The sequence below is a fragment of the Schistocerca piceifrons genome, chromosome 2 (assembly GCF_021461385.2).
Source record: "Schistocerca piceifrons isolate TAMUIC-IGC-003096 chromosome 2, iqSchPice1.1, whole genome shotgun sequence".
NCBI classification, from domain to species: Eukaryota; Metazoa; Arthropoda; class Insecta; order Orthoptera; family Acrididae; genus Schistocerca; species Schistocerca piceifrons.
The window spans coordinates 510,132,450-510,159,721 of NC_060139.1; the positions used below are offsets into that span (position 1 = coordinate 510,132,450).

General features: G+C 39.4%; 1 protein-coding gene across 1 annotated transcript; it reads right to left on the reverse strand.

Moving 5' to 3' along the window:
- Window positions 1–3,787: 3,787 nt before the first annotated feature.
- LOC124775520 (bile salt-activated lipase-like) lies at window positions 3,788–27,272 on the reverse strand. The gene is made up of 5 exons (XM_047250352.1): window positions 27,218–27,272; window positions 26,881–27,053; window positions 23,471–23,621; window positions 6,172–6,307; window positions 3,788–3,950 (listed from the first exon to the last, which is right to left on the reverse strand). The coding sequence occupies exons 1-5, from the start codon at window positions 27,270–27,272 to the stop codon at window positions 3,788–3,790; spliced, it is 678 nt and encodes a 225-aa protein (XP_047106308.1).

Here is a 27,272-nt window from a genome sequence, read left to right on the forward strand (position 1 = left end):
GACTAGAAAGCATTGTTTTTAAGATATTAACAATGCAGGCACTAGTTTCTACTGGAAAGAGTTTCTTTGTTGCTTGGTGCTACTTGTTTGATGTGGATATCAGTGCGTTTGTTAACACTATGCACTATGCTAACTGTGCTCTACGTGCGCTCCTGTCGACCTCGTTTCTCGACGGGAGTTGTAATCTTTGCCTGTGAGCTTCGTTAGCAGCGCTAGACAGCGCGCGCGGAGGCGCAAGTGTGGACAGCGCGTGTCCGAACCGCCGAGAGGAGAAGTACAGGGACTTGTCGATGAGCCGCCAGGAATTGAGCATCAATGTGAAGTGTAAACGCTGCCATAAGGGCGAGTTTTGGCGTGGCTGCGGGCGTGAATTTTGATCGGTTGGCTGCCCAGGATCGTTGACTGGGTCACCTGCATGGTTACTGGGATGTACCGTGCAGCCCTGGTCGGTGGGACGTCTGGCTCTGAATCTCGTGCACTAAATCACGAATGATGATGTATTTATTCACCTGCTTGTTGTCAAGATAACATATCATGCGGCAGTACTTTTGTTGTTTGTGTAATCTGGCACTTCAGTGTAGTTATACGACAAGATCTGCAGTAAAAGATCGCTCTATTTTGATACAGAAAACATTACAATTTAAATGGTGAAAGACTTTACTCTTGTGTGTGATGATGGAAACTATCGTTTAGGTGAATGCAACATAAGCCATATGCACAATAATATTTGTCTGTCTGATATTTCATAACTAACCTTTGAACGTCAATCCAGGCCAAACTGTTTGGCCAGTCTCTTTAGTGTTTATATTCAGGTTTTATTGTACTTAATAGGACCAGGTTAACATTCGTGGAAAGCAAAGCGCTTTCGAGTCAGTGCTAAGTATAATGTAGCTTCTCATACTGATTAACGGCAGTTACTGCTTAAGGGATGTTATATAGCAATTTTTCTTTTAACATCATTAGGATTAACCAAGCAAATATAAATTTTACTGCAGAGCTGAGCGTGGCCGTTATGAATGTTTTATTAAAAAAATAAATAGCCTCAAGCAGATATTTGCTCTTAAGTTAACCGTTTTTAATTATTTGCAATACATTCCTCATTATCAGTGCTGTTGAAGAACAGGAGGCTTCCTAGAAGCATATTTGAATTTTCTTAAAGAGTCAGAATATTTCAAGGGTTAAGTTATTGATGGCGTTTTATATCAACCAAATCCAGTATGCGAAACTTTTCTTTAATGTTTTCAATACCTACCAACACCATTATTTATGGTGCTTTAGTTTTGCTTTTAAAAAGGGGGGGGGGGGAAATGTTATTGGAGCACTGTTTGTATGTGAAATGTGATTATAATTTTTAGTCATTTCTGGAGATTGATTGTAACTGTCTCTCTGTACGAACCTGTGGGGTGATTCTGTTATGGCGACTGCGTCCCCCGTTATTCTTGTCGCCGAGTCACGTATCTATAGAGTCTCGTTGAAAACCTACTTTTGTAAATGGTACTTTCAAGATTCATGTAATTTCTTCACTAATGATGACAACTATCTACACATTCTTGTTCAAAATATCCTTTGGTAAATGATTTACAATAAAGATTTAAGTAATTTTATTATTACTTATGCGTAAATTTATTCATTAAAATAAATTCTCATTGGATTTTGTCATTTAATTGTGAATAGAGCTTAAAATATAATTTGGGTTTACTTACTGTGACGTGGCTTTCTCACCCAAAAGCGAATTTTTCTGATGCGAAGGTGCTATGCCACTTTTCAAATTGTTTAATGGGGATACTGACATTATGGAAATATAAGACAGTACTGACTGTGCAGTCTCACATTTACGTGTGTATGTTTGGAATACTGAGAGGAAGTCGAGATAAGTGAAACGGACTGTAAACAGCGTTGGAGGAGTGGGGCTGTACAGTGATATGCTTGTTGAAGGCACTTAGTGTAAGTACATCTGTTGTTAAAAAAAAGCATTTTGGAAATCGTTTAATGCTGGATAATGGTGATTTTTGTTAAAATAATGCAATATGGTTATTGATAATTTAAATCAAATATTTCGATGTATCATAGAACTGAGGCGAGAGAATTGGTTGAATGCTAGGGGAACATCGATAAAATTACAATAAATTAATCCAGAATTGTCTATCGTTATGGTACGTTCTCATATGTGGGAGAGTGCACAGAAAAGGTCTTGACGGCATTAAATTACAATAATTCAACTGCACCCACTTCACACAGTGTAACGCCAAAATGCCTTATGTCATAAAATTTCTTAATATTCCCTAACATATTGCAGAATATGTCATGACATTATTAAATTACAGTAATTCTGCCATATCATACTGACACTCTGTAATGTCAAAGTGTTTTACATAATAAATTATGATAACATATGAGTTATTTCAAGTAGGAGGACTCTTTCGATGTTCATCCTTTCACAACGATGCACAGAAGACAAAGGCTGAAATTCACAAAATTGGAATAGTAATTAAAATAAAGAGCGGGATGGGGCGATATAAGTCATCCTATTGACCTAGAGGGAAGGAAGGGCGGGGTAAACGACCAGAGGATGTTCTTGTCTTAGATCGTTGACTGAACCAGAACCAGTATAGTGAATGGGTGACCATTTTGCCAACATTTTTTAGCCATGCAGCTGCCCTGCAGGCAGATATCCGGTTACATCCTGATATTGAATGTACCACACACGATTTCCCTCGAGGTGTGGATGGACTATCACGTTAGTGACCTTATGAAATGATCGTTATCCTAGAATCCACCCTGATATACTACTGACTTCTCGTGGCATGAGTTGTCTTTTCCACAGATTTTTTTACAAATCGCTGTGCAGTGTTCGACCGTTCCTGTCCATCAGTACACTATGTCATCCTGGGTGATACAGCGTGGTTGTTCCTTCGCATTTCCACTTCACAGTCACATCAACAATCTACTTGGGCTGTTTGTTTTAGAAGGGGTGTACTAACCCTGATGGATATGTAACTCAGGCAACATCTAATGACCAGGTTCAAAGACACTGAGCTCTCTTCACCGACCCATTTTCCCGTCACGGCTGCTCTACTGATGTTACTCCGTGCCTTCTTTTATACTGGTTGCGTCCACCTCCCTTGGTATCTGGTGGTCAGATCTCAAATTACACAGGGGCGTCCGGTCAGTTTTACTTAGATATTTAACCGGTTTTAAAATAGGTATATCTTCAAGAGTCTGGCAAACTCTATCACGAAAGCAGTGGTTTCTGGTGCAATGCTGCATGCAATTCCATTGCCAACAAACTATCATATCCAATCATATTACCTATGGGTTGTCAATGGAACGAGATCTGAAGTGTAAATGTTCACTACTTAAACTGTAGGTATCCCTACAAAGTGAACGACCTCTAACAATTTTAAATTAGTTCAAATGGCTCTGAGCATTATGGGACTCAGCATCTGAGGTCATCAGTCCCCTAGAACATAGAACTACTTAAAACTAACTAACCTGAGGACATCACACACATCCATGCCCGAGGCAGGATTCGAACCTGCGACCGTAGCGGTCACGCGCTTCCAGACTGTAGCGCCTAGAACCGCACGGCCACTCCGGCCGGCTTTAAATTAGTTCTAAATAGGATACTTTAAGCAGCATGGCCATCAGTTTGATGATTTTTGTTTTCAATGTACTAGTTTAATAAAAGAGAGGCATGAACGATGATTGTAAACAACATTTAGAAAGACGTTGTCATGTCTGGAGTCATTCAGTGTGTTTACAGTCTGTTCAACACTCTGGAGTTCCTCTACATCCTGAAGATCCTGTCCCAGAAGTCCACTCGATCCTTCATCAAATCCTTCTTAGAACTCAACCCATCATTGGTGATGTCTAGGTAATATCCCTCGTCCTTCTTGAAAGGCAACCACGTCACTGACAACATAGGGTCCGTTGGATCTGGTGTTGGATTCCTGTTGAAAAAATGAAAACAATAAAACTTTGGCAGCTACTACTCGAAAGCATGAAACGAATATAGAGAACACTGTTTAAATTGTTGATCATTTATAGGATGGACGTACATAGCGTCCGAGCTCATTGTATTTGTACACTGCTTGTTCGAATCTTGTGTACTAAAATAACATGCACTTATGAACTCAATTCTTGAGCAAAATTCCCAATTATATTATTGTTACGACTGAAACTGTATTAAAGAAAAAAAGTAAAAAAAATTAAAAATTAAAAACAAGGAAGAATTTTTGCTCTGCTCCTACTCCACGTGCGACAAAATAGTGGAAAGACGAACATATCTTGAAAAATATTATCAATCCTTTCATAAATATGAACTAACATGTGGTTTCAAGGCTTTTGCTTCAATGCAACCAGCCCTTTGAAATCTTCCACATGCAAAAATCCATGTACAATGTAGGGCACAAGTATTTTGATTTCAATATCATGAAAAATATTCAGGTGAAACGTACTTTGCCACGCCGTCATCACTAGTACCTTTCGTTATCGAGTTTTGAATACAACTGTGGGTCATGTGAATGAAACTAAATTGTTCCTTAACAGCATTCAAAAGTCCTTGATTGTAATATGATGACTATTTTGCTTGAAGCGAACTTTCGCAGAAAAAATGTGTGAGGGATATACCAAGAGTTACCACACGACACAGTTTCACATCCTTTACTTAATAAACAAAGGGTGACGAGACAGGATTGATATATTATACTTCGAAACATTTCTGATAATACTCGTTCTTACGAAGAACAAACAGAAAAATCTCTACACTATGCAAGTTCACAGATATCTAGGTAAACCACGAGAGAAGGTAGAGAGAATCATATCAACGAAAATAAAACTTCTGTCTTCGTCTATTACAGTGTGTTAAATTTGTTTTAATTTCATGCATTAGGTACAGGTAGAAACTGCTTCTATTTGGTTAAAATATGAGTAAACGCTAAAAACTAAACAGACCAATAACTGATTGATAACTGAGTCATGAAATTCGATGGAATTCGGAAATTCAGAAACGTCCTACATGTACCTTCCGTATTTTGAGCGACACCTACAAATGCTTAAATGTATTTAGTTTTTATGTCGTGAAGCGTAAGTGAGCTACGTCCATTAAATTGGCAAAAGATAAAATAACATGAAACAGTTATATGTGGGGTGAATTTTGTTTTTACTGTTTGATCCTGAACAATAGTTTGTTATACCTAGGTGAAGTGTCACAGGATGTTTCAAATGAAGTTGAACTTGTAATCCGTTTTCTGTCTGTAGAGTACTTCCTGATACGTTCTTATAATGTTAGGCAGACTCTTGAATAACAGTGGTAATCACTTGGTTTTCTGCATGATGAAATGTAGAAAGGATTAATTTGGTTATTGTTCTACTTTTGCTGTTGATCGTATTCGTACGTTCCGTTATGTCTACAAGAAGCCATCTCTCGGAATTGCACTTCATGCACCGTTTCGGAATATTTTTCAAATGGTCTAATTTATGAACGTTTCCTTAAAATAGCTCAAATGGTTCAAATGGCTCTGAGCACTATGGAACTTAACATCTATGGTCATCAGTCCCCTAGAACTTAGAACTACTTAAACCTAACTAACCTAAGGACAGCACACAACACCCAGCCATCACGAGGCAGAGAAAATCCCTGACCCCGCCGGGAATCGAACCCGGGATCCCCGGCGTGGGAAGCGAGAACGCTACCGCACGACCACGAGTTGCGGGCCTTAAAATAGCTCTCACTAACTACGCTACAACATAAGCTGGTAAATTTATTACCATTGCTTCTCCATAACTCTATTTATGAACTGCTTATAAGTACGACCTTAAGCGACTCTTATCATCACGCGAATTTCGCGGAATAGAAATCTGCGGATACGCTGTTAGAAATCAGTCAAATAAAGAACAGTAATAAGGCTTCCATTCTCAATTACGAAGGAATGGAACAGTAGTACTACTAGAAATTCAGTTCCTTTGTTATAACCTTAATAAAGACAAAATATTTAATTAACAAGAGCTGGAGAAGGACCTGTATGGAAGGTTAAATTAATGGTGTGACAACTCATGGTGTATCTGCCGATTGACCTTGAAATACGTTTCTAATAATGTCTGACACTTATCAGAGATTTCTGTCACTGCAAATTTGGAAATATATGGCTGAAAAACAAGAAGAAAGCTTACCCAGTCTTGGCGAAGTTGGTCCAAAGCCGGGTCATACGCGCTATGGCTTTGCCTTCTTCGGTTTCTGGTCCCTTCGGAATGTCCTTCGTTTTCTCTTCGGAAAACAAGTAAGGTAAATCATCACAGTGACTGACACCTGTAAAAGTAAGCGAAAATCAAACAAAATATTACCTAATTAACATCAAAAGTAATGCAACTGTGGCTTTTCGGCCCATACACTTCCCTCTCTTTCGGCGGTTCATAGAGTATCGAGATGCTTACTTTAGTAAGATCTACCGCAAGATGAATCAGAGAATTCGTCTGTGGTTATATGATATCTGATAAAAGTCTACAATATTCGTGGTACCTTTCGAGTGGTAGATATTTCCGTGACATATTCCGTCGACAGTTAATTTGCTCGGTTTAGTTATATCAAATCCTCCACGTGGCTTTATATTTGCTTCACTAATATTGTTTTAATATTAGGTCCTACTGTAAGATATTCCACGCTATTTAATGTATAATCCCTGTACTACCCCGTCTCCCGAAGAAGTGTCTGAGTCCCATCTACTATGTCCTTGCTTCACTTCAAACCACTCTAATTAGTCTAGAAGTTACGTTTGTAATATTTACACGGCGATAGGTTGAAAATCCTAAAACTTAGATATGTGTGACTAAAATGAACTTTAGACCTAAGATTGAGCACATCACATTTCAGAAGATGTTAAGGTTCTTACTCTGAGATTCTCTTATTCTACGAGGGACAGAAAGAAAGTTAAGAAATGTTTCTATGAAGGCTTGCGCCATATGTTTAAATACTAGCTGCTGGAAGACCAACCTCGTACCATGTGGCCACATGTGGCTGGTAATTGTGCTGAAACATGAGCTATAGAGGAAAGTACCTTGGATTCTGACATCGCTCTCACGTGGACGTAGTTTGTTATAAATAGGAGTCAATATGGCACCTTGTGTGCATGGCATATGTCTGAGGTGATACTAAACAATATTGGATTCGTGATTGCTACCGTCAGAGCTCTGCACGATGACATTAATACACTACTGTTGTTGGAAGTCGGGTGCTCCACATATTTCATCAAATAAGTGTGTGACAGGCATGGGCATGCTCTTGTCACTTTTCGACATTTGTACTCTCGGTATGCCGTCATAGTTCAGACGTTTCTCGTTTGCGAAAGAAGGAAGCTGGAGTGAAGTTTTGCCTGCAGCTCGCAGCAAACGATGTCGAACAGTGTAGAATAACAGATCCAGTATACTACTCTCCAGCACCTAACCGACATCATATACGATACGATACGGTCTGCTACTACCATATGGCTGGCTGGTGGTTATCCCATTCTGTGTGATCAATTCATAATCATCACGTCGCTATGTAACACCAGTTTGTATTAACTGGTTCCACGGTGCACACTATAGCTGCATGTCCAGTAAGTTTGAAATTTTATGGTACGAGAAACCTGTTTCTATGAGACTGAGCTTTCTTCTCCGTTCTATTTCAATAGCTCACTTACACTACGAGCTATGACGTCGACGAAGCATAGTGGCACTTCTTTCCAGATAATCAAGCGGCTCTAGACCTCCTGAGAGTGTTGTACCGCTGGTCTTCCCTGCCAAAATAATGCAATGATGAACAACGCTCTTAACGTCTTATTCAGGTACACTGCTCTGTATAATATATGAGGTAGGATTCGCCCAAGCCAGTCTCAGTGGACGTTGCAGTTGTTACTAAGATTAGTGGCTCTGAGCACTAACGGGCTTAACATCTTAGGTCATCAGTCCCCTAGAACTTAGAACTACTTAAACCTAACTAACCTAAGGACACTCACACATCCATGCGCGAGGCAGGATTCGAACATGCGAACGTAGCACTTGCGCGGTTCCAGACTCAAATGCCTAGAACCACTCGGCCACCGCTAAGATTAGTGAAACACAGCACAATACCAACAGTTTTCTTTCTTTCAATGATACTGCTGCCATTTTTTGTGTTGTAATACGATCCAGATTTCGACCTTAGGCCATTTTCAAGTACAAAAACTTTATTTAAATGTCAAAAGTATCAGACTGGTATCAAATACAAGTCTTTGAACGCACATCTAGCCATAAAGGCCAGATCTGTCATAAGTAAAAGTGAGAATATCTCTAAAACGCCTAAATGTATTACAAAACTTCATTTCTGGACTCCATAGTACAGTCGTTATATGAAACTACTAGAACACTTAATAGGTATGCGCCACATTATTCTGTCTGAACAGTAGCTGACAAAATATGACCAGATACGATTCGTCGACAGGCACTTGTATGTCAATCCAGTCTGATGTCTTTTCATGTATAAATAAGTTTTTGTGCTAGAAAAAGGCTTAAGGCCGTAATATGGATCATCTTATTACAGTCAAATGGCGTCAGCATCACACAAACAATTTACAATGACTGTTGTTCCTGCAAAAATAAAAATTGTGAATACCAACTGTCTAAATAAATATAAATTAAAAATTTTCATACGGGTCTCAGATAATTAGGTAATTGTTTTTCCTAGCTGCCGCCATATAGTACTCACTGTCTGGTAAACTACGTGTGAAATACGAACGAGATGATTAAACATACGTAAAATATATTTATTGTGCACCATCTTTGCATATAAGAGCAGGAAGAAACCTCGGTACACCTTGTAATCGCATATAGCTTCTGCATAGTGATTTGGAATGTTTTCCGTGTGTGCGACGTATATCCACACCATTCATTACGCAATCTGTACTGCCATTGAACTCTCCTTCCATGGTTGCACGCGTACTGTGGCACATTTCATGTTCACTCAGGCTACAAGCGCTGTAAATTAGCCTATAAGCCGAATTGTGGTCGTCTCCTCTCATTAAATGCGTCAAACCTTGGAATGTTTGAACTAAATGTAAATGTCGTGTGACTAGGGCCTCCCGTCGGTTAGACCGTTCGCCGGGTGCAAGTCTTTCGATTTGACGCCACTTCGGCGACTTGAGCGTCGATAGGGATGAAATGATGACGACGACAACACAGCACCCATACCCTGAGCCGAGCAAATCTCCATCCAGCCGGGAATCGAACCCGGGCCCTTAGGATTGACATTCTGTCGCATTGACTACTCAGTTACAGGGGGCAGACAATGTCTGAGCTGTATGACAACTACAGGTCGTCTGACCAAGACAAAATGGCTCTGAGCACTATGGGACTCGACTGCTGAGGTCATTAGTCCCCGAGAACTTAGAACTAGTTAAACCTAACTAACCTAAGGACATCACAAACATCCATGCCCGAGGCAGGATTCGAAACTGCGACCGTAGCGGTCTTGCGGCTCCAGACTGCAGCGCCTGTGACCAAGACAATAACTGCCACCAAGGGACAGTTGCCCTGAAGCACGTAGTATACGTGCAATATGGTATCAGGTGCAGCAGCGTCATTTGTCGATCATGCCTTGTTGTCAACCAGTTTCGGTGGATCTGGCGCAGGTGAGCCTTGAACACGGTCAGTGGCTAGAAGCCCGCGTCTCTGTCTCGATGGTACACTTTGTAACACATGCAGCGTCTGTCCAGCAATCAGTCCAGCTGCAAATATTCGTTTATTCTCCCCTTCAGAAGTTAACCTGCACTTCAGAACAGCGTAAAAATTACATCATCGTTGGACATCACAATTGTACACATCCAACAAACACTATTTTCACAAATAATGAGAGAACTCTCACGAATAAGCACTTTCGCAAGTAATGCGTCAACGATCACGAATAAGGTTAAGTGGCGTTCTGATAAAGGTCTGTAATATTCGTGACACCTTTCGAGAGCTAGATATTTCCGTGAATCTGTAAATATTACTCAGTTACAATTGTGAGACTTTTTAATTCCACATCCTTACACACTTCTTCATGACAAATGGAATTCTTTATGTATCTTGTATTCCTTGTCCATCCTCTTCATTATGCTATACCTGCTGACAGCTGCGTAGTTGAACTCAGTAAGTCTTTGGGATTTTCGTTACTTGGTGAGCTATTTAGTCACAACATTTGAAAGTTGTGTGTTAAACAACACTTTCATTTCACTCGAAGGATTTTTCTTGGGTATGTGACACAATCTTTGCAAACATTTCGCAAATATTTCCTGTAATCGGTATCGATAGGTCGCTGTTGCAGTTTGAGTGTTTTCAACTCGACAAAGTTCCGCTCGACTACAGGCGTCAGGCGGTTGACTTGGGTCATGCGACCGACTGAGTTTAATTTCAGAACTGTGTTCCAGATCCAGCGGCCAGGTTGTGTAAGTTGATTGAAGGTGATCTTTGCAATTGGATATTTGGTGGGATCGTAACAGGTATTAATTTGCATCATGAAAGACATTTCAGTACGGAGAGTTTGGTATTTGCACACATAAATCACGTCTTTTCGCATGTTGAATTAGTGACGAATTGCGAGCGTGGTCTAATAATTAGTAACGCGGTATTACACAGGCTCACAGGCCGATAACTTTTCGCAAATTGGGGAAGATGATTAGAGGACCATGTTGTAGTCATTTTATCCAGTGTTTTATGCTCTCAGGTTCGTTATTCTCTCCTGTAATTATGGTTATTCAATGCAATACTGACAATGGCTTTGCCGCAGTGGTAACACCGGTCCGCGTCACATCACTGTAGTTAAGCGCTGTCGGGCTTGGCTACCATTTGGATGGGTGACCGTCAAGTCAATCGACCGCTGTTGACAAGCGTGCTGCACGCAGCCCTTGTGGGGGAAATTAAGGAGCTACTTAATTGTGAAGTAGCGGGTCCGGACACGAAAACTGACAAAAGCTGGCAGAAAGGGATGCTAGCCACATGCCCTTCCATATCCGCATCCAGTGACGCCTATAGACTGAGGACGACACGGCGACCGGTCAGCACTGTTAGGGTCTTCCGAGACCTGTTGGTTTTTAGTTTTCAATGCGTGCAGAGGACACCTGCATTTCTGTGACTGACAGAAAATCGATTCATGTCAGCACTGTTAGGGTCTTCCGAGACCTGTTGGTTTTTAGTTTTCAATGCGTGCAGAGGACACCTGCATTTCTGTGACTGACAGAAAATCGATTCATGTTCACGGGTATTGTAAAGCCCAAGTGTTGTTCATGTAACATTTGATTATTTTGAACTAAATACAGAGTATCAGTTTAGCTTTGTGGTTACTCATATATGGTCTCCTTATACTTGTTGCCAATATCCACCACCGTCAATTCAGTGACCATCAAAGCCAGAGATGAAATGAATTAATTCTGTCATATACAGATTCTCCCATTAATTAGTAATAAATATTGCGCTCTGTGTACTTAATAAAAGTTCTTTGATGACACCAGGAGGAAAATTTGCGGTAGCAAATTTTTGTAGCATGTACATTGATGTTTTCGTGCAATATTTGTGAGCCAGCCGGTTCAAGGCGCTACAGTTTGGAACCGCGCGACCGCTACGGTCGCAGGTTCGAATCCTGCCTCGGGCATGGATGTGTGTGATGTCCTTAGGTTAGTTAGGTTTAAGTAGTTCTAGGGGACAGACGTTAAGTCCCATAGTGCTCAGAGCCATTAGAAACATTTTTGCAATTTTTGTGCAGAGCATGATAATTAGGTTTTTAGTTTTAGCAACAGTACGTGCAGATTTTATTGTTCTGCTACGTCGTTATTCAGGGTTTTATTGACGTGTTTTCTGTGCTAGACCAGTTTCAGATTAATATGATTACATTCAAGGGAAATCGTCCCAACGTAAGCACATTTCCGCACAACAATTCTTAGAGCCTTTCTAAGCGTGATTACACATTGTTAGATGTTTAGTTACACAGGATATCACGTTAAGTCGATTTTCTGTCAGTGCTGTTGTGACTAATTCTTTTGCTTACGATCACAAATTGATTACAGGGTCACAAACATCAGCGTAACAGGGCATAGCTTCGTACGTCAGGGCTTAGTCTAATAACCCAAGGTAGCAGATGAGTTATAAACTCAGTACGCAACTGACACACTATTATTTCTGTATTTGTTAGCCATTTCGTTTCTCCTATGTATATTTGACACATATCACGTGTGAACAGCCGGAAAAAGACATTTCGTAAATGTCATTCACTATTTATTTCACTATCAAATGTAGAGCATATTTTAGAAAAATCAGTTGTTGAGAAAGTTATCTATTTCGAGGCTGTTTGAACGTAATCGCTTAAATTCGACGAAAAATGTATTAAAATTTTCGCTTAAACTGTAACAATAGAAATAAGTACTTGAGATATATATTTTACCAACATTCCGAAGTGTTTTTGAAATTCTTATTAAAAGGACTGAATGATTGTTTGTTAAAGATACTAAGAACATAATAACGGACATTTATAATAGTTACAATAACTGTAATATTCAGCGCTTACTTAGAAATGTTGTTAGTGCTTGATTAAGCTAATGAGGTGACGTAAAAATATCTTAAACCTTTTAGTAAGCTAATAAGGAATGTGGTGATTCAAATAGATTTTCAAATCGTTTTGTGTGGGTCACCTTGGCACCGAATGGCGCGGAAAGAAACAAGATGACAGTCAAAGGCAGGGTAGCCTTGTGTGCGGACGTAACCGCGTCATGTATGGCGATGTTATTATTTTTGTGACTGCTAAAACTGTGTAAATTCGACCGAAAATTCGGGTGGCAGCGGCATTTACGTTGCAAAGCTTTCTCTGGAAATTTCGTATTTAGGAAAGCAAGATTATCCAATATTAATCTACCGTGGAATTTTGAACCGACACTACATCAAGAACAATGGCTCCCGCAAGCAATGTAGTCGTACTAAATTAATTCCATTTAGATGGAGATGTGAAGAGCTTAGCCAGATATCATTGTGCAAACGTCAGCTACGGCACCACAACAGCTACTACACACAAGGCGAGAACTTTTATTAATTATAAGTGGGTAGATCTGTAGTGAACATTACAGTCCAAACTTCATACGCCACTGTGGAATAGGTGAAGTTACTTAAAATTATTACTTAAATTCATTCTCCGAAAATCATATATCTTTTCTTGTTTTGTTTTACCATTTTTTATAATTTTCTGTAAAGATCATATTACTTTCCAAATAGCACGATAATTAAATATAATCGTAACTTCAATTAATGTTAACTTAGCTGCAAAGGCAGCTGTAAATGTATTTTTATATTACTGAAATTTAATGGTCGCATTGACATTGCTCTTGAGATTTCTTTTACAATTTTGGCAGTTATTTCATTTTCATTTTTTTATAACAGCAAGTTTTAAAGTGTGTAACCACTGAGCTACACAGTGATCTCAGAGCTTGCAGCTAACTTGATTGAAAGTAGAAGTTTCAAAATAGTTAACAAGATAACTCTATTTCAATAATAGTAAAATAGATTCTGACGTATTAAACTGCTCCTTCGCAACTGGCGACCGAAAAATCTTCATATAATTAGTATCTTTCAGCGTTGGACTGTTGTACAGCAAGATTATACAGTCTGCAAACCATTCATTGCTGTGGTGAGGATAAATTTACCACGTAGACAGTGAAGCAATAATTCAGTGAAATGCGCTTTGTAGTGTGACGAAATTACGAAATTACTCATCGAGCCTCTTTATCGACTTCGCGCATTGCAAAGAGCTCCATAAAAAAATCAACTACCTAAAGATTAACCATGTATTTCGTTAGGTTGACATGGTCAACCAGATAATTAACCATTACTAGACTCAGTAGAATGGTCACAATTTTAAAGCTAAATACTAAATACAAACGCTGAACTAAGCCAAAAACGACGTCAGTTTTTCTGGCCAGTGACCGGTTGCAGTGTTAGGCAATTTTCTGTTGGTTCAGTTTGTGGGCGGACGAATCGCACGCTGCTCTGCTGTCTAAAAGGATGATATAGAGGATATAGAGGCCTGTTTATATGTAACGTCTGGGACTCTATACAGTGTCTCTCCAGTACTAAACATCGTATTCCGTACCGAATTTAATACGTCTGAAAGCAAACATGAAAGAATTATCAGACTGGACTGGAAATCGGTAGATGGAACGTACACATCAAGACCAACAATTGCTTACTACTTCAGAAAAACTGGATAATTTATTGAAGAGAAAGAGAACATGACATTCGATCAGGTGTACATCCGCAATTGAGGAATATATTTATAGAACAAAAGTCAGCCTCAGCTTCTAGTAAGTTTCTTAATTTTCTTCCACGGCCGGTTTCGAAGCTTAAACCTTCAAGTGCTGTCCAAGGGAGCGCATTTTTGCTAGGCCTACGCATGATGGTATCTAAAGACGTATCTTTAGGCTTCGAAACCGGTCATGGAGTATATTAAAAAAACTGCTAGCAAACGAAGCGGATTTTTACTCTATAAAAATGAACGGAAAGAACCACACAAAATTAGCATGTCAGTAACGAGATGATCCACCTCTGACCTTTATGCAAGCAGTTATTCGGCTTAGCATTGATTGACAGAGTTGTCGGTTGCCCTGCTAAGGGACATCGTGCGAAATTCTGCCCAGTTGGCCCACTAGATAGTCAAAATACCGAGCTGGTCGTAGGGCTCTGCCCATAACTATTCAAACGTTATCAGCTGGTGAGACATCCTGCAACTTTGCTGCCCAAGGTAGGTTCGAGCAAGCACGAAGACAAGTAGTAGAAACTTTCAACGTGTGTGGATGGGTATTGGTTCAAATGGCTCTGAGCACTATGGTGCCATCAGTCCCATAGAACTGAGAACTACTTAAACCTAACTAACCTAAGGACATCACACACATCCATGCCAGAGGCAGAATTCGAACTTGCGAGCGTAGCGGTCACTCGGTTCCAGACTGTAGCGCCTAGAGCCGCTCGGCCACTCCGGCCGGCGTGTGGGTATTATCTTGCAGAAATGTAAGCCTAGGATGGCTTGCTATGAAGGGCAACCAAATGAGGCGTACAATGTAGTCAACGTATCACTGTGCTGTAAGGGTAGCGCGGAGGACAACCAAAGCAGTCTTGGGGCGAAATGAAATGGCATTGCCGACACTCACCCCTGTTTGCCGGACCGTACGGCGGGTGACACCCTGTTTGGTATCCCACTACTGTTCGGGGTGGCCCCAGACACGTTTTCGCTGGCCATTAGGGACTGGAATCTCATTGACTGGAGTAGAATTATCTTCAGTGATGAGTCCCGCTTCGGACTAAGCCCCGATAACCAGCGAAGCCGTATCTGGAGAGGCCCCGGACGCTGGTGGGAACCAAACGAACTGTAACTATCCATACGCCCGACAACAGGGGTGTCATTTCGTATCATGGCAAGATTCCTTCGGTTGTCATCCGCCGCACCCTTACACCACAACGGTACGTCGACAATATTCTACGCCCGTTTTGTTGATCTTCGTGGCAAGTCATTCTGGGCTTACATTTCAGAAAAATAATGTCCGCTCTCACAGAGCAAGAGTTTCTACCGCTTGTCTTCGTGCTTGCCAAATCGTACCTTGGGCATCAAGGTCACCGTATGTGTCCCCAGTCGAGAACTTTTGGAGATTGTGGGCAGGGTACTGAAACCAGCTCGGTATTTTGACAATCTAATGCCTCAATTGGGCCGAATTCGGCATTATATCCCCTAGCAGGACATCTGACAATTCTATCAACCAATGCTAAGCCGATAATCGCTTGCACTAGGGCCAAAGGAGGCGAGAAGGACAAATGTAATATTGACTTTCTGAAACTGTGAAGCACTTGAATAAATCTTCAAATTCTTTTGAAACTTTAGTCATTTGTTTCTCTGTGCACGTACGTCACAGCTCTCGATTTGCGTTCTATTTGGATAATTGCTTCGTGGTGCATTTTTTTGTCTTGGTGTGTATTTACAGAAAAATGAAAGAAAACTAGTATAAGATGACTTCAGGAACGATTTATTTGTGTTCCTGACAAATGTAACGAAAGGTGAAACAATACCGAACGTATGTCGTAACTTAGAGGATTGGTTAAAAAGAGGCAAACAAGGGTTTATAGCATTAGTTTTTCTGTTGTCTGTTCTCTGCACTCAGTCCCAGTTTCGAAACCCCGCCACCGCTTGAATTCTGAATAAAAATCATCAGCAATGGCGGCTAAACGATTCCCGCAAAAGGAGTCACACTCATTCAGTCAACAGCCAGGCAGAGGTTCAGGGCAGTCTCTTGCCCTTGGGATCGGAAAATATTCTTAAATAAGGGAAAATCAGCAATGATCAACGGACTGACGATGCAGAAGACAGTGGAAACCACTGCATTGAAGACACACAATGTGTATCCACAGAACATGTTGCCTGTAACTGAAAAAGTGTCATGATGATTTCTCCGTTGCCAAATATTCCGGAATATTCCCCCATTCGGATTTCCGGGAGGAGACTGCCAAGGAGGACGTGAACAAGACTGAATAACCAACGAAAGGAAAATGTTCTACGAGACGGTGCGCAGAATGTCGGAAGATTGAACACGGTAGGTAAACCAGAATATCTGGAAATGGAAATTCTAAGGCTCAATCATCATATGTGGGCCTCCGTGAAATGAAATGAAGAGAAGGACTTCAAGTCAGACGAGTAAAGGGTAATATCAACAGCAGCGGATATGGCAGAACGATTCATAACGAATAGGAACGCAGAACAGAGTGAGTTTCTGCAAGCATTTCAGTTAATCGACGGCAAACCAACACCGACAATGAGAGCTGAGTTATACATACCGATGTCGCAGACGGAAGATGAAGAGGTAGAGAAAATACTGCAATACCGTTGTAGGGGCAGAAGCGGAAGAAAGGGGTACGGCAGAATAGGGGTTGGTACTAGGAATTAGAGAGGAGAAAATCTAATTGAGTTCTGCAATAACATACAATGCAATACCATTGTAGGGGCAGAAGCGGAAGAAAGGGGTACGGCAGAATATGGGGTTGGTACTAGGAATGAGAGAGGAGAAAATCTAATTGAGTTCTGCAGTAACATTTAATAGTCGTAGCGAATACTCCGTTCAAGCATCACAAGGGCAGGAGGTATACTCGGGACCAGGAGATACAGGGGATTTCAGTTATATTACATCTTGGACAGTCAGAGACTCAGAATCCAGGTACTGGGTTTTAAGACATACCCTAGAGCATATACAGATTCACATCACAATTTAGTAGTGATAAAGAGTAGACTTAATTTAAGAGACCATTTAGGAAGCGTAAATGCGCAAAGAAGTGGGATACTGAAGTACTAAGTAAAGTAGAGATACGCATGAAGCTCTCTGAGGCTGTATATACAGATACAAGGAATATTTCAGTAGGCAGTTCAGCTGAAGAGGGATGGACATCTCTAAAAAGGGCAATCACTGAAGTAGGAAAGAAAAACATAAGTACAAAGTAGCATTTGAGATGTGGCTCTAAAGAAGAATGTTGAAAATTAGGTGGTTCGATAAGGTAAGTAATGAGGAGGTTCTCCGTAAAATCGACGAGGAAATGAATATATAGAAAACAGTGACAAGAAGAAGGGACAGGATGGTATGGAATCTCTTAAGACATCAGAAAATACCTGCAGTGGTATTAAAGAGAGCTGTAGATGATTAAAACTGTAGGGGGAAACAGAAATTAGAATGCATTCAGCGAATAACTGAGGACGTGGGGCTGGCCGTTGTGGCCGAGCGGTTCTAGACTTTTCAGTCTGGAATCGCACGAGCGCTACGGTCGCATGTTCGAATCTTGCCTCGGGCATGGATGTGTGTGATGCCTTTAGGTTAGCTAGTTTTAAGTAGTTCTAAGTTCTAGGGGACTGATGACCTCAGATGTTAAGTCCCACAGTGCTCAGTGCCATTTAAACCATTTGAGCACGTGGATTGCAAGTGCTACTCTGAAATGGGGTCTTGAGCTATAGCAACATCGACATCCATTGTACAGAAGGAGGATATCGTGTAATGATGTCAACATAGATCCTAAGATAGCAACAGAGAATTGCCGAAACCGGTCATCTGTATGAATAGATGATTTTAGCGATTTCGGCTGTTGAAAATTTATTCGGTGTTCACAATACTACAGATCGCCCCTGCCTTGAAGAAGTCAGAAATTTATGACTATAAGATGAATACCAAGAAAATTAAAACAATGATAATGCAATGTAGTCGAATTAAATCTTGTTATAACGAATGAATTAGACTAGGAAATGAGACTCTAAAAATAGTACATGAGTTTTGCTCTTTGGGCATCAAAATAACTGATGACAGGCTAAGTAGAGGAAAAAAAGAAATGAAGACTGACTGTATCACGAAAAGTGTTTGTGAATAAAAAAGACTTGCAACTCTTAATACAAATTTGAGCCATAGGATATCTTTTCTGAGTGTATTTGTCTGAAGCATAGTCTTTTACGAAAGTAAAATGTGAACAACAAGCTGATCAGACAAGAAGACAGTAGAAGTTCTTGAAATGTGATGCTATACAAGAGTGTTCAAATTAAATGGGTAAATAGGGAAAATACGAGGGTGTATTGATTTGAAATGTGGAAGCATTTGTGGCACAACTTGACTAAAAGGAGGAAGCTGTTGATATGACGTGGGCTGAGGCATGATGGGATCGTCAGTTTAGTTATGGAGGGACCTGTGGGAGGTACAGATTGCTGAGTAATGATGGGATCGTCAGTTTAGTTGTGGAGGGACGTGTGGGAGGTAAAAATTACAGAGAATGGCCTAGGTTCACTAGAGAAAGCAGGGCCAAGTGAATGTAGATTGGAGCATTTATCCGAAGATGACAAGGTTTGCACGGGGTAGACTTGTGTGGAGATTTGTATTAAACTGGCTGCAGACTTAATACCACAACAGCAACAGTAAATCTGGAGTAAACTGATCGTTTGCTATGACATTTATATTACTAAAATTGGATTTTTGCAACAGTTTCTCCAGTCTCTTAAGCTTACGTTCTGCCTATCTCTTTCTTAACGTTTAATCTGGCACATAATTTCATCACAACTACCAGACGCCATTTTCTGATGGAGAAGAAAAACTATATATGCTTGGGAAGTCGTTACATATTAGAAATTCAAAATAAACTTTCACGATATCACTATTAGTGAAATGTTAAGTGGTTCTTTCCTTGCCTTTGTCTTATGTCAGGCCTTTCCAAAAGAGGACCATGTAGTGATAGTGGGTGGGGCGGGAAACCGTTTGGACAGGGATGGGGCATATGACACAGGTGGTCACTTGGACAAGATAGCTTCCCTGACTCATGGCACCGACGTAACTTTGTTGAGCTGTTCCAGCGTCATGGTCGACCACACCTTGATGTAGCTGTGGGGCAAATCAATGTGGGATTAGGGATGGCTCTGAGGACAGCAACTTCGCTCATGTTTCTCTGGTGCCTGTCGGGACTATCAACACATGGGGTTTCACTAGGCATGGCCTTCACCTAAAAGGGACTGGGAAGGGAAGATTGGTACAGCTGATTCATGAAAGTACAGGGGGTGAATCTCGGGCCACACATGTCAAACACCTGTTGTCATAGGTGAGAAAAGTAAGTCTTTTGTAGGATAAATCCCGACAACAGGTTCACCTTCCTAGAGAGTATCGCTAGCACTTTAAAAAATACTGAAACAATCACTCACAAGCCAAATTTTAACACTTCAAATACCTCACATACCAGATGTCACAAAAAAACCATTGGAAAGAGTAACATGGGGAATTTCACAGACTTAAGAATCCTCATGCAACATGCAATCATTAAAAAATAAAATACAACTATTAGAAGTTGAACTCCAATGTATGGACTGCACTGTAGTGTGTGTTACTGAGCACTGGTGTAGAGACACAGAAATCCAACATGTAATGTTATTACTGCATGAAAGGGCAAACTCTTACTACAGAACTACTCAAAGGGGTGGAGGATCACGCATTTATATCAGAAAAGAAACACAGTTCAAATCAAGACATGGCCTCAGTACAGTAAGTGAAGACAAACACTTTGAAATATCAGCTATTGAATTAACAGGGCTTGATGTCACAAAGCAATTAATCATTTTGTGTGTGTAGGTCTCCCAGAGGTAGTGTGGACACTTTTTTCAATAAATTAATAGAAGTTCTATATAAAGCCTCAAGTATAAAGGACAAAATAATTCTGTGTGGGTACATTAACATCAACACTAATATCACAAGTGAATCCAGCAGCACCTTCATAAAATTCCTCCAGAGTTTTGGCATGTCCCTATTAATCAATAGTGTGACAAGGGTTACTACAATGACTGCTTCAGTAATTGAGCATGTGACCACAAATATGGACAGGGAAAAAGGTGACATAGCAGTAAAATATCTCGGACTATCATACCATCTCTGTCAAATAACAACAGTAAACATTCCCTAAGCTACATGCCTCCAAACGACTTTTATCATAAATCAAAATAAAAGATTTTTCAAAAGAACTAAAAAAACAAAGCTGGGTAAAGTGTATAAGGAAACCAATGTGAATATGAAATTCTCCACATTGTTTAAACTGAACTTTGAAAACCATTTCCAAAAGTATGCATCTGTGTATCAACATCTCACAAAAACAGATGGGTAACAGAAGATATTAAGAAGTCCTCCCAAACACTTGAACATCTGAGTTCCATGAAAATGATTGACAATGATCCAGAATTCTAAAATTTCTATCATAGATACAAAAATATCTATAGGAAGGTGCTGATTGACGCAAAAAAGTCATTTAATGACAAAATAATATATAATGCAGAGAATGAAAGCAAAGCAGTCTGGGATGTTATAACAAAGGAAATGGGGAGAAGCAAACAATCACAGTATAAAATACTGGTAAGGGAGTGGGATAAGGTGATAAATGATCCAAAAAATTTAGCAAATTATTTAAACGATAATTATTCAAGTGTCGCAGAGAAGGTACAGCAAAAATTCCCCAAAACAAGTAAAAACCTGTAAATAATGTTGCACAAAACACAATACTGTTACTTCCAACCACAGAGACTGAAGTCAATAAAACTGTTCAAAAACTGAAAAATAAAGTCAGTAGGCTTAGATGAAGTACCAATGTGTGTACTGAAACAATGCATAGGGATTGTACAAGGGTTCTTAACAAATATAATAAGTGAATCCTTCACATCAGGGACATTTCCAGAGCAGTTAAGACAGGCAAGAGTTGTACCTTTGCTTAGGAAAGGTAATGCAGAAAACATAGAAAATTACTGGCCCTTTTCCCTGCTGTCAGAATTCTCAAAAATTATAGAAGCAATTATGAAAGACAGATTAATGAATCACCTGAATAAATACAATCCCTTAAGCGAATTACAGTCAGGTTTCTGAAGTGGCAAAAATACTGAGTCAGCCATAGTAGAATTCACAAAAGTTGTACTTGATACTCTTGATAAAGATGAGTGTGCCACAGGCCTATTTTTGGATTTTTCTAAGGCGTTTTATACAGTAGACCATAAGATTCTATTAAATAAATTAGAAGAATTAGGAATAAGAGTGGTAGCAAATGATTGGTTTCAATCACACCTAGCACATAGAGTAAAAAGAGTAGAGGTACCACATACTTCAAATAGATCTAAACATTTAATAAAACACTTATAAGAACCAAAAGATATTAATATAGAGGTTCTGCAAGGTAGCATATTAGGACCAATATTATTCATGATATACATCTATGACTTTCCTAGTAGTGTTACTCAGAATGAAAAAATTCTGTTTACTGATGACAGCAGTATTACAGTCATTGAGAAAACAAGAGAACTTGCCGAGAAAGCAAACGGAACTGTCAAGGAAGTTTATGATTGGTCAGTAAGCAAGAAAGTGACACTGAACATAAAAAATCTAATGCCATGAATTTCAGTTTAAAGACGATAATAAGATTGTTAAATTAAATGTAGATGGCACCTCTATAGACTGTGTAACAAATGCAAAATTTCTAGGAATTAATATTGATTCTCAGTTGAAGCGGTGTGAACACACAAAGGTACTTTCAAACCGAATGTCATCAGCATGTTATGCCTTTAGAATTCTATCATCAACGTGTAATATGCAGTGTCTTTTAGTTACATATTATTCATAAGTACATTCAATTCTTAGCTATGGCATTCCTTTTTGGGGAACAAATGCACAAAATGAAAACACAATTTTCAAACTCCACAAAAGAGCCATAAGATTGACAACCAAAATACCAGTCGAGCTCATTGTAAAGATCTGTTTAAAACACTGGGTATTTTAACCGCTCCATGTGAATACATTTACCAGTCAGTTATACACATCAAAAGTAACATTGGTAATTACTGCACAAACAGTTCTGTCCATGACCATGCAACAGGGATAAACTCAAATTACATTTGCCAAGAAAAAATTAACATAAAACTCAAAACAGCATTTTCTATCAGGGAATAAAACTGTACAATTAATTATCAAAAGAGATTAAATAAATAGCAAAAATACACTTATTTAAAAAGGCAGCTAAAAAGTACTGTTATGCAGTACATTTTATACGTTGAAGGACTACTTAGATAAAACAGAGTAGGCGTTTGGTTAACAGTGTTGTAGAAATAAATAACAATAATAATGATTATAAAACATCCAACATTCCACATAACACCTTCACTTATGTTTTTTCCTGCTTTTTTCCTTTCTACAAATACTTACCCCCAAGCTATGCATAGCACAATATTAACACCTCTTCCTCTTCCTGTGCCCAACAACTCACTCATTATGGAGGGATGCTGACTCAGTTTTTCAGGTTAGCAAATGGTAAGTTGCAGTACAGAAAGTGGCCCAGAGATCACCAGTTTTGTGTGTGTGTGTGTGTGTGTGTGTGTGTGTGTGTGTGTGTGTGTGTCTGTGTGTGTGTATTGGGTGAAGTGCTATGAAACAATGTGTGTATAGTGTGTTCAGCAAGTGATAGTGAGGTATGAGTGAACGGTGTGGCATTACTTTATTTAATAAGTTATTTTTAAAGAAAGTATTGTATACCAGGAGTAAATCTAATGATTATGCCTAACTAAAGGTCTGTAAATATATGTCTACCCGAATTAGCTTATTTTAAATTGGTTTAAACTTGTAAATACTTTGACATATCCTATATCTTTGTAAAAAGAAATCTACAGATGAATAAAGCTACTACTACTACTTCTCTCTGCCTACCTCTTTCTTAACATGTAACCTGGCCCATAATTTCATCACAACTACAATACGCCATTTTCTGATGGAGAAGGAAATTTAATATGCTCAGGAAGGCGTTACGTATTACAAATTCAAAATAAGCCTTCTTTATATAACCGTCAATGGAATGTTAAGTGGTTCTTTCCTTGCCTTTGTCAGAAACGTCACAATAAATTAATAATTAAGGGGAAGTGATGGCTACTTACCTGAAAACTGTTCTCCATACAGTTTCTTAAAAACATTAAGTTTTGTAGTGACGTCGAAGTGATAGAAGTAGGTAGGCTGAGCTGCAGGCATGGAAGAGAGAATCCTAGCCGTTACCACCGAGGGGTATATGGTGACAAGGTCTGCATGGAGCTGTTAATAAAAATAACATTGCAATGTTTTACTCAATTTTATGTTAATATCTTCCAAATTCTGAATGAAACTGAAATATATTAAGAGTAACACTGTTTTCTAATTGCAGGAAGTTAGTTACTTAGAGGTTAGATAGATCATTTAAATGATCTTCGAAATGATGTTCAACTCGTGCGTTTACAAGGTGTGTACACATGATTAATGTTAATGTTAATGAATACATCACATATATAGTTTAAAAATCATTTTATACATCATGTACATCTACATCTCAATGACTATGCAGCAATTTACAGTTAAATGTTTGCCAGTAGGCTCACAAAAGCACTTTGAGACTATTTCTCAAGAGTTCCAATATCGATTAGTACATTGGAAAAATATAACCTGATTTTCTTTCGTGCGATCTCTGATGTCTCTTATTTTATTACAATGAGTACTTCTTTTTATATGTTAAATGGATGGGCGACAACAAAACATTTTCTCATTCGCAGAAAAAAGCTGGCGATTGCAATCTCGTGGAAATCTGATGCCAAACGGAAAAAACCTTTTTTCTTAATGATTGCCTCCCCAACTCGTATAACATATTCGTCATAACCTCTCCACTATTTCGAAATAATACAAAACGAGCTGCCCTTCTGTGAACTTGTCGGATGTCTTTGTCAGTCCTACCGAGTAAGGATCCCTTACCTCGCGTCATTACTCCAAAATGGGACAAGCGTAGTGTAGGCACTCTCCTTGGGAGATATGTTGCGCTTTCTAAATCTTCTGCCATCAGGTTAGACCTCAACATTTATGTAACATCAATTTGTTTTGTCCAATGCTTGATCGTCAGATGGTCATCCACATTTTTCTCCTTATGTGTTAGGTGGCACTTTATAAATGCAGAAGCGAATTAATAGACATCACAATTACGTCTATCTTGAAAATATGTTCTAGTGAAGACGAAAAGAATAATTTTGCAGAAAGTAAAGAGCAGCCAATTCACTTAAATGACTCGCTTTTGTTATATGTTGTGGCCTATCCCCGATGTGGTTCAATCTCAATACCGAGCAAGTACGAAAGGAAACAAAAGAAAAATTGGAAGTAGCAATTGAAATCCAAGGAGAAGAATAAAAACCTTGAGGTTTGCCGAGTACATTGTAATCTGTCAGAGACAGCAAAGAATTGAAACAGCAACTGAACTGAATGGACATTGTCTTGAAAGCAGGATGTAAGATGAACATCAACAAAAGCTAAACTAGCATAATTAAATCAGTTGATGGCAAGGGAATTAGATTAGGAAAGGAGACACTTAAAGTACTAAATGAGTTTCGCTAATGGGCAGCAAAATAACTGATGATGGATGTAGAGAAGATATGAAATGTAGACCGGCGATGGCAAGGAAAGAGTTTCTGAAGAGAAATTTGTTAACATCGAGTATGGATTGTAGCTATGTATGGAAGTGAAACATAGATGATAAATAGTTTAGACGAGAAGAGAATACAAGCTTTTGAAGTGTGGCGTTGCAGAAGAATGCTGGAGATTACATGGGTAGATCTCGTAAGTAATGTGGAGGTACTGAAAAGAACTGGGGAGAAGAGAAATTTCTGGTACAGCCTGACTAAAGCAAGGAATCGATTGGCTGGACACATTCTGAGCGCCGGCCGGAGTGGCCGAGCTGTTCTAGGTGCTACAGTCTGGAAGCGCGCGACCGCTATGGTCGCATGTTAGAATCCTGCCTCGGGCAAGGAAGTGTGTGATGTCCCTAGGTTAGTTAGGTTTAAGTAGTTCTAGGTTCTAGGGGACTCATGACCTCAAAAGTTAAGTCCCTTAGTGCTCGGAGCCATTTTTGAACCATTGTGAGGCATCAATAGATCACCAATTTAGTACTAGAGGGATGTGTGTGTTGGGGTGGTGTGTGAAGGGGCGGGGTAAAAATCACAGAGCGAGACCAAGAGATGAATACAGTTAACAGGCTCAGAAAGATATAGGTTGCAGTAGTTACTCTGAGATGAAGAGGCTGGTACATGATATAATAGCATGGGAAGCTGCATCAAACCAGTCTTTGGACTGAAGACCACAACAACAACAAAACATTTTGACATAATAGTGTTTTACATGTTATTATCAAAAGATATTTCATACACATTATCTATACAACAGTTCATCTGCATTGTTGAAGTAGTTGTTAAGTAGGAAGTATCAAATTTGACTGTTTAATTTCTTCTTAATGCTCCTCGCCAACTACTCATTTGATCAGTAATTTTGTACTGTAGCCAGATGAAGCCTCTGCTAATTAATATTGCTCATTGTTTTCTTCCTAGTGCTACAGTTATGGGTGTTACAGTTGTGCTTTTATTTCATGTTCTCAATACCGTCGAACGTAATAAGAGGACAAATGCATTACACAGATATTATACTTTACGCTAATACTAAGCTTATGTATTTAAAGAGTTGATGACAAGAGCAATGAGTATCTCCAAATCCTTATCGGTGTTCTAAGCTATGAAAATCTTTAAGAGTAATGTATATTTGTCGTAGGACTTTATTCATTTCGACTATAACGAACAGCAGCATCCAAAGTAAACTATCCGACCTCAGTCACACATAAACCAAAATCAGCCGACATTATAAGCCAGAAATATATGATTTCCAGCCCACGTTCTCATCAGCATGTACATGGAGGAGCTTTGAACATTCATTTTTTTCATGTTGCCTACCACCCAGCTACTACTATTGTTGTCCAAATTTCGCTCAGTCTTGTACATACCACGTGAACTGCGGTTTTTATAAATCAGATGACAGTATAAACCTAGCAACTCTTTATAGAATAATAAATATTAGTATATAGTGGTCACCAGAACGACGATTCCGGTTTTAAACTGGATGAGAGTCAAGAGGCTTACATAGCTTATGAAATTCTTATTTATTTAATTTTTCCATTGATTTTGTGGCAGGTGTCTAGAAAATATTTTCTACACACTTCGTTATTTTTTTGTATATTACATATGAGGTGCTGAGGACGATAAGGGCCTGCAGCTCACAACTGTCGTGCCCACATTTCAGCGAATATCAGGGGAACCAGTGAAAGAAAATTTCGTGAATGCTCATATGTACAATATGGGCCCACAGCACAGATAAACTGAACTCAGTATGAGATCAATAATTGTCAGAAGCATCACAATCAATGATGATGTGCTTTAGGTCCTTATTGTTCTGAGCGCCTTATAATATAACGATACTTTTATACATTTGGTCATACATTAAGATAAAAACTTACGTCAGCGTACAGATCAATTGTAGATTCGTCTAGCGGCTGGTTATCAAAATAGAAGCGCTTGACGTCTCGAGCAACGGCGATGCGCCCCTCCTTTTTGACAGGAATAGTGGCGGGTAGAGCTCTCTGAAAGTTCAAGTTGAGCTCTCGCAGGGCTGCTTTGTCCACGTTGAGTACTGTAAAGGAGGGACATTACTGCACCACTCAGCATCCAGGATTAAGGACAGTGGTACAACACATGATGTGGAGTATGATATTTGAAGTTTTTATTAATAACTTCTAAGACTAAGTAGCCTGAATTACTCCACAGTTCTGTTTCTGGCTTTTAGTGATAACTTACTTACTATGTTGTGCGCTAGCTTAGAATTTACGATGTGGGTAACTTTGTTCCTCAT